General features: G+C 35.7%; 1 protein-coding gene across 1 annotated transcript; it reads left to right on the top strand.

Moving 5' to 3' along the window:
* The first annotated feature begins 7,339 nt into the window (after positions 1-7,339).
* LOC117278406 (uncharacterized) lies at positions 7,340-8,058 on the top strand. Its single transcript, XM_033657882.1, has 2 exons — positions 7,340-7,501; positions 7,702-8,058. The coding sequence occupies exons 1-2, from the start codon at positions 7,340-7,342 to the stop codon at positions 8,056-8,058; spliced, it is 519 nt and encodes a 172-aa protein (XP_033513773.1).
* Positions 8,059-9,231: the final 1,173 nt, after the last annotated feature.

Below are 9,231 nucleotides of genomic sequence, written 5' to 3'. Positions count from 1 at the left end.
CATGACTTACAACAAGAATTACCCCGAGGCACCAGACCTCGTAATCAAATATCATAAGCCACAATCTCGGATCTTACACACATGGCACCTAGTGCCCACATTATCAATCACTTTCGCACGACAAAGTTCACGTGCTACCATTTATATTGTATCATTGTCAATTGCCAAATAAAATATTTGAGAGAGTTATTTAAATAAAATAAGGCAAAACAACAATATTGAATAAAGTAAAGCGTCAAATGAGATAATGAGTTTATTTTAGAAGTCAATTAAAGTAAAATAAAGTAAAATTTATACAAAGTAGAGTATCAAATGTAAAAATGGGTTTAGTTTAGAAATCAATTAAGGTAATGTAAAATAACATTTTAAAATAAAGTTAAACATTGGATAATTTAACGAATTAAATGTAGAATCATTTAAAGTAGAGCGTGATAACGATTTAAATATAGTAAAGCACCAAGTGAGACAACGAGTTTTATTTTGAGAGTCATATATAGTAAAGCATGTTATCAATTGCTTTATTTAAAACCGTTATGTTACCAACAACTCAACATAATATAAGTTGGCGACTCCACACAAGTAAATTCACCTTGACAATTAATTCACCAAGTAACAATGGAGGCACAAATTGGCACATTAAAGCAACACAGCAAATCACGTAGAATGCATGACTCACATAAGAAATCACAATCGTTCCAAAACAAAAGTAACAAAAAAATGACCAAGTACAATCAAAATTACGAATGGAATGAGGTAAGGAAACAAAACAATAATCGTTCAAATCAACAAGCCTTTCCAACATAGAATGTACAACAAGAATCACACCGAGGTACCACACCTCATATTTATATTTCACAAGTCACAATCACAATATTTATTATATCTCCGTGTGAGCCTTGCAATTATTCGAAAAATATTTTTCTGAAATAGCTACACACACTTTAGCCCCCTTATCTCACCGCGTGGATTCATGTAATTTCTTTACTAGTAACACGCATATAAATCCAACGTTATATCGATGCATGCACATCAACCCCTAGCCTTATACCACTGCATGCACCTTAATATCACAACACAATAATCAACTCACACCACACGTACCCATATACCACAATATCTTTCAAAATCAACAATACCTATGTTACCATAATACTTAGCCCACAACTCAATCATATTGTGTAAAAGAATCTCAATAACAATAAAAGGAATGACAAATTACTCAACAAGAAAAGGTATTCCAATAACCAAGAATTGCGACCGCAACTGTGTTAATAGCTTTCAACAACTATAGCTTCAATAACTGAACAATGAAGGTATTTCCTTAAAATGGCATCTTCAAATTTTAATACATAATATAAGATTAACAATAAAAGAGGTAGCATGAAATAGCAACTACGACTAAGTGCATGAGAATAACTCAAAAATGGAAAGAATAGCATGTAACAACAACAACTAATAAATGCATATACGGGAAACCTCGACAATGGAAACTAGAATATGGAATAACAACTTATATTAAATCATGTAAGAATAAACTTGACAACGAAAGATAGAACAATTAATAACAACTTGAATTAAATGCTTATAAGTAATCTAAGAGTCTAAACCGGTCAATTTTTCACATATAAGCCCGTGTAGATACTCGTCACCTCATGTACACGTCTTTCAAATAAGTTAAATAGTGCAATCAAACTCAAATCCTAATGGGTAGTTCCCCCACACAAAGTTATGCTCAACTAGGCTAAATTAATACTCAAAAATAGATTTTCTCTTAGAATTTACCTCCACGCGGCTCAAATTTTACAAAAAATGACTTAATAACATCAAACAATGCAAGAGAAAATAATTTCGTTTAATAAAGCTATGATCTTTACACAATTCCCAAACATTCAACAAAAGACAATCCCGGGTCCGTCACGTCAAAATTCGAGTCCAAGGGTAGATCTCGACTACCCATAACACCACGATTTCATATGTATGTTTTGTTTCCAAATACGAGTCCAATACGACTCTCAAATATCAAATTTTCATTATTCCAACCATAGTAAAAAAATCCACAAAATTTCTCTTCAAATCTCATGATTTAGATGTTAAATCTCATAAATAATCATGTAATATAATTAAAAATTGATCAAAATTACTTACCCAATAGTTTGGTAAGAAACGTTCTCCACAACATCGTCCCCACCGAGTCTAGGGATTATAAGTCATAAAATAAAGCTAAGTCCGAAATACAAAATATATAACTAGGTGCAGATGTCGCATTTGCAACCAGGGATTCGCAAATACGAACTTTGCTAAAGAGAACAGAGGTCCGCAAAAGCAACCCCTGACAGTCACAGCATATGTCGCATTTGCGACATTTACTTCGCAAATGCAAAGATTTCTCTCCCAACTAACAGTCGCAAAAGAGACAATCCTGTCTGCAAAAGCGAAGACAAAACATCGCAAACGCTATGATTTCCTCGCAAATGCAAGGTACCTTCCTAGAAACCCATAATCGCAAAAGTGAGAAAGATCTCACAAAAGCGATGGTCACAAATGCGAGACCTGAACACAAGCAAAAATCTGAACCTCTCTCAAACACTCTGAAAAATGTCCGAAACTCATCCGAGCCCTCGGGGCTCCACACCAAACATCCACACAAGTCTAAAAAAATCATATGAATTCGTTCCCGTGATCAAAAAACCAAAATAACATCTGGAACTATGATTCAAACACCAAAACACATGAAAATCATAATGAACTTCTAGAACTTCTAAAAACACAACCATGCGTCTGATTCCTATCAAACTAACTCGGAATGACACCAAATTTTGCAGACAAGTCACAAATGACAAAACGGACCTATTCCAAGTTTTGAAACTAAAATTTGAACCAAATAACCATAAAGTCAAACCATGGTCAAACTTAGAAAAACTTTAAGCATTTTAATTGCCAACTTTTTCTAACAAGTGCCAAATTAACCTAAGGGCCTCCGAATTCAATTTCGGGTATAGGTCGAAGTCCAATATTATGATACAAACCTATCGGAGCCATCAATATACTGTTCCGGGGTTGTTTTCACAAAAGTTAAATTTTGGTTAACGTTTTCAACTTAAGCTTCTAAAATAAGGATCATTCTTCCAAATCATTCCTGAATCACTCAAAAAGTGAAATCGATAATGCACGCAAGTCATAATACACAATATGAAGCCATTCATGACCTCAAACTACCAAACGAAATGCTCAAGCTAAATACGATTGGTCGGGTCGTTACATCAGAAAAATCCATCCGACTGTTAGTTCTCAAGTAAAAGCAAGATTATGCAAAATTATCACAATTCACAAATGCCAAACCTGTTGTTCTGAAATATTTGTGTATTGGTGAAAAAAAGGCATGGCAGCTTGACCATCAGCGAGGTGAAAAGTGGCACTTTTAGTTGAGTCAATAAAAGAAAACGAAAAAGCATGAATGAAACACCCCTGATGTTTTATCAGAAGAGGTACCGACCCTGACATCTGGAAAAGAAGAAATATGCACGAGATGAATGAAGAGCATAAAAGGGGAAGATTCATGAACCTGTTATAAATAAGGAAGGGAAATCGACATTGATCTTAATTACGGGAAATCCTCAGTTATTATTATAACTGTTACAATTAAATATGGTAACAGGCAATAAAGGAAATTAATGTCATTTACGAGATATAATTAAGTAGGAAAACCGTTATAATTATGTATTCTTATATAAGGACCTGTTCCTCATTTGTAAATGTATTTGAATATTTTTTCAATATATTCAATCAGTCTTTTACTTTATTCAGCTGTTAAAAGGACAATTATGGGAGAGTTTAGCAATCAATATTAAGCTTTCTTTCCATACCTATTATTTCCATTATTTTTCCTATTCTTTGAATTACTAAGAAAGTGAAGTAATTTTGGTTATCAGTAACTCGATTTTTTTAACCAACCTGATTTTTTCCTAATATTAGCTTTGACCGAGAATTCTATTTTTGGGTTAAGCAAATTGGTTTCGTTACCGAGAATCTAATAATCTATTCACTTTCCAAATCTTATTTTTTAGCAACAAAACATGTCTACTACTAATGATAATAACCAGCTGAATCAACAAGGTGGAAATCCACAACATCACACACCCACAGCTATTCCTCAGCATTCACGAGAAAGTTCACCTAAAAGGTTTGCTTTACGTACTGATGGGCAACAAGGAGGTGAACAAACCATCGAGCAGGATGCTTTGAAGCAGTTGATTGCACAATATGTCAACGAAGCACTACGAGATTTTGCGAGTGGATTGCCCAATGCAGCACAAACTCCGCCACCAGTGAATGCCACCTTAGAAAATCTGCGTTCAGGACTTGACAATTCTGGTAGTGGAGAAATACCAAACAAATCCCGTAATGGAGGATCAGGTACACCGAATAATTAGAATTTACAAAGTTTAGTACTAACTCTGCAGAAACAACTGAAGGAGAAAAATGAGCATATAGAACAAATACCTGGCGTGGCTCCTATAAGCAGGGTGTGGGTATTGACAAATATTGACAACAAACCTGGAAGCCAAGTGCAGCACCATTGCCAACTTCCAAAAATTTTAAAATGCCTTTATATTCCTAAATATGATGGGACATCTGACCCACGGGATCACGTTACTGCGTTCACCAGAGGTGTAAAAGGCAATAATTTAACCAAGCAGGAGATTGAATCTGTCTTGATCAAGATGTTTGGTGAAACTCTTACGAAATAGGCGTTAATATGGTACTCACTCTTACCTAAAAGCTCTATTGATTCTTTTGCTGAGGTTGCAAATTCATTTATAAAAGCACATTCGGGGACTCACAAAGTTTAAAAAAGGATGAAAAATATCTTCAAAGTTAAACAGGTAAGTACAAAATCGCTCAGAGAGTTCACAAATAGATTCCAACGTGAGAGAATGATGCTATCACGGGTACCTAATAATTGGGCGGCTATGGAATTTGTAAGAAATTTGAATGAGAAAAGTTCAGAAGCCACGAGGACGTTGAAAGAAAGTTTGCGGGAGTTTCTTGTAACTACATGGAATGATGTGTACAATGGATACAACATGAAAGCTGCGGATAGAATAAGATACAGTTACTCATCCAATCGCAGATGAAAGTCTAGGATCTAGATGCTCGGAATCAGAGAGAAGGTCCAGTAAGAACAAGTACGAGCCTTACATGGCACCTACGGGGCGAGTTTCCCGGCCTAAACAAGAGAATGCACAATTTGATTCAAGATCAAGGCAAAAGGAGACGAGTTCTTCTTCTCGATTAAAAAAGGAACGGGACAAATCAAGTGATCCATGATGAGGTACAAAAACTTCTGAAAATTGGTTGAAAGAAAGAGGTAAAGTATCCTGACTAGTTAGCTAATACTGTTGTGATTTCAAAAAAGAATAGAAAGTGGCGAGTCTGTGTAGATTATACCGATTTTTATAAATTTTGTCCTAAAGATTCATTTCCTTTACCGCACACAGACCAATTAATTGATTCTACCGAAGTTCATGAGCTTTTAAATTTTTTAAATGCTTATTCTGGTTAAAATCAGATAAAAATGGACCCTCTAGATAAGGTAAAGACTTCATTTATCACAAACAGGGGGACTTATTTCTCTAAAGTCATGACATTTGGCTTGAAAAATGCTGGAGCATCGTATCAAAGATTGCGGACCAAAATATTTCAAGAACACTTGGAAAAAACTATGAAGGTCTACATAGATGATATGTTGTTCAAGTCAACACAGGCAGGGGACCATTTTCAACATTTGGCTGAAACTTTAGAAATTCTCTGCAAGTATAACAGAGCAATAAAGAAAGAAGTTGAACCCAGAAAAAATGTGCTTTTGGCGTGGCTTGAAGTAAACTTTTGGGCTTCCTTATTTCTAACAGAGGTATTGAAGTAAATCCCACACAGAGTAAAGTTATTGAAGAAATACCTGATGTTCTCACGAGCAAGAAAGAAGTACAAAGATTAACAGGTAGGGTAGAGGCCCTAGGAAGATTATATCCAAATCATTAGAAAACTGCTTTATGTTTTTTTTATTATAGAAAAAGCAAAATCAGTTTGAATGGAACGATGATGTCAAAAAGCTCTAAAGGATTTAAAGTCGTATATGTCAAATCCACCCTTGTTGTCAAAGCTAAAAGATGGGGAGATATTGCTCATCTACCTTATTGTGTCAGAAGTGGCGGTAAGCGCTGTACTGGTACGTGAAGACAAAGGTAAACAATCTCCGATCTATTATGTTTGTAAGTCTTTACTAGATGTAGAGACACGATATCCTCACCCAGTAAAATTTGCTTTAACTTAAATTATGGCATCAAGAAAGTTATGACCTTACTTTCAATGTCATCCTATTTCTGTTGTAACTGCTGTTCCACTAAGGAATATATTACACAAGCAAAAATTATCAGGAAGGTTAGCTAAATGGGCTATAGAGCTTAGTTAATATGATATTATATATCAACCTATAACTGCTATAAAGTCTAAGGTGTTAGCTAATTTCGTAGCAGATTTTAGCTCAAGCCTGATTCCTGAAGCAAAAAAAGAGCTACGAATATTTACCAGAGCTAATCCGGGGACATGGACCTTTTTTACTGAGGGTTCTTCACACGTTAAGGGAGCAGGTTTGGGAATTATTTTAATTCCGCCCTCAGATGAAATCATAAGATAGGGAATAAAATGTTACCCAATTACTAATAATGGGGAAGAGTATGAAGCTGTGATTGCAGATTTAGAGCTTGCTAGAGAGCTTGGTATTGAACAAATCGTAATCAAAAGTGACTCGCAGCTAGTAGTCAATCAAATGCAAGGAACTTACGTGGCAAGAGAAACAAGAATGCAGCAGTAACTCGAAAAGGTACGAGAATTGTTGAGGCAGTTGCAAACATAGAAAGTTGTACAAATACCCAGAGAGGAAAATGCAGAAGCAGACACATTGCAAATCTCGCATCCGTCGATGATGCAGAAAATGCTGTTGTGGTACACTTATTTCATTCGGCCTTGACCAAACCATGAATGAGGTAAATTTCAATAATTTAACTTGGGATTGGAGAAACGAGTTTGTTAACTTTTTGCAGTATGGAATTTTTCCCGAGGATAAAAGAAATCTCGATTGCTACGGTTGAAGGTTGCTCAGTATTGCTTGATATGAGGGAATTTGTATCGCCAACTGTTTAGTGGACCTTTAGCACGATGCCTTGGACCTTCACAAACGGAATACGTATTGAGAGAGGTACATGAGGGGCATTGCGTAAATCATGCCGGGCGGAGATCGTTGGTAAAAACGCTAATAAGAGCAGGATACTATTGGACAAAAATGGAAGATGAAGCAGAACATTTTGTAGCAAGGTGCGAGTGCCAACGATATGCTAATAATATGCATCGACCGGCGAAATTTCTACATTCAGTTATATCACCATGGACATTCATGAAATTGGGCATGGATATCATAGGACCAATGCCTCAAGCTAAGGGAAAGGTACGATTTTTATTACTTCTAACCGATTATTTATCAAAATGGGTAGAAGCAAGTGGTTTTAAACATGTGCGAGAAAAGGAAGTTATGGACTTCATTTGGAGAAATATAATATGTCGATTTGGAGTCCCAAAGTAAACCGTTTGTGATAACGGACCGCAATTCATAAGTGTGAAAGTTATTGACTTTTCAAAAGTTGGAAGATTAAATGGATTACTTCTGTGCCTTACCACCTAATGGCTAACAGACAAGCTGAGTCAACAAATAAGGTCATCATCAACAACCTAAAGAAGCAATTAGAAGAATCAAAAGTCAAGTGGCAAAAAGTATTACCGGGTGTATTATGGGCTTACCGAACGATGACAAAAACGAGCACGGGAGAAACCCCATTTTTGCTTGTATATGGAACGGAAGCTTTAATCCCAGCAGATATAGGGAAACCAAGCACGAGATACACGCGTACAATCAAAGTAACAAATGAAAAAGAGCTTCGAATAAATTTGGATTTGACGGAAGAGAGAAGAGAAGCATTATTAGTTCGGATGGCGGATGAAAAGTAGATGATCGAACGATACTACAACAGGAAGGGGAACCTGAGGTATTTCAAAATTAGGGACTTCGTCCTCAAAAAAGTGTTTCGATCAACAAAAGCAGCAAATGTAGGAAAGTTGAGTCCAAATTGGGAAGGCCCGTATAGAGTTAAAGGCGTTATGAAAGTTCAATTTTTACTTTGTTCATTTATGTTTTACTAACCATTTTAGATGATAGGCAAAAAGCTAGCCCGTACCAAATGATGAAATTATACCTGAAAGACACGTGGAATAATTAATCATTCCCGGTCTAGGTTATAACATTTCTGACGGCAAAGGGTTAAGCAATCATCATCTAAACAATTACCTCTGAGTCCCGTATATATTTCCTTTTTCAGGAAAAAAACCAAAAGTAAGGAGTTGATCAAGTGTTCGAGATCTTATGCTTCAATGCTCAAACACTAGGGGGACTATGCATATGGAAGAGTACACAAGGAAAGAAGATGTACGCTAAAAAAACATAGCTTAAGCGAAGTTAAAACCTTGAAGAAACCTTGAAGAAAATGTCAAAATTTCAAAAGTGTTCAAGCTCGCGGAAAGAATGGGCAGTAGAGAGTTAGAAAACCTACAATATACACCCACGAGCTTCTAGGTTAAGGCCATATATTTAATCACGGGAAAATGTACCCGTATTTGTAAACCTACTATAAAGAAAGCAGTTGTGAAAATGTTGTACAAGAATGTTTATTTGAATGTTCAAAAAATAAAACTTCTTCAAATTACTTCATATTTCATATCTTTGCACCAATATAAAGATGATATGTCATATTCATCAGTGTTGTTATATAAAACGGTCCTCTTTTATAAAAGACCCATGTGTATTGGAGACGCGGTCTACTAAAGTATTTTTAATGTAAGTATAAGATCAAGAACATAAAGAGCAAAAAGTATAATAAGCAGCAAAAATATATTTATATCATTTCCCCATAAACAGGGGTGGGAAAATCTCCCAAAAACTACTCAAAAACAAAAACAAAAATAAAAGCGAGTTTCAACAAAAACCAACACAAAGTCAAGTCACTTTCAAATACAAAGGGTAAAAACTAAGGAGCATCATCCATAAGGGGTAGAGGGGTAGAGTTGAATATCAGCTTCACCATGAGTAAGTCATCTCCATTACTTTTGGAACTTTCATCCTCGGGT

This window comes from Nicotiana tomentosiformis, chromosome 5 (assembly GCF_000390325.3).
Source record: "Nicotiana tomentosiformis chromosome 5, ASM39032v3, whole genome shotgun sequence".
Classification (NCBI taxonomy): Eukaryota; Viridiplantae; Streptophyta; class Magnoliopsida; order Solanales; family Solanaceae; genus Nicotiana; species Nicotiana tomentosiformis.
Note: the sequence above shows the minus strand (reverse complement) of the source record. Positions and strands in the feature narration are given on the sequence as shown.

Bases quoted from the DNA above. Each gene is read 5' to 3' on its own strand.
- LOC117278406 (XM_033657882.1), top strand. From the start codon at position 7,340: ATGGAAGATGAAGCAGAACATTTTGTAGCAAGGTGCGAGTGCCAACGA. The intron at 7,502-7,701 runs GTACGATTTTTA...AAAAGTTGGAAG, and splicing joins TGCCTCAAGCTAAGGGAAAG to ATTAAATGGATTACTTCTGT.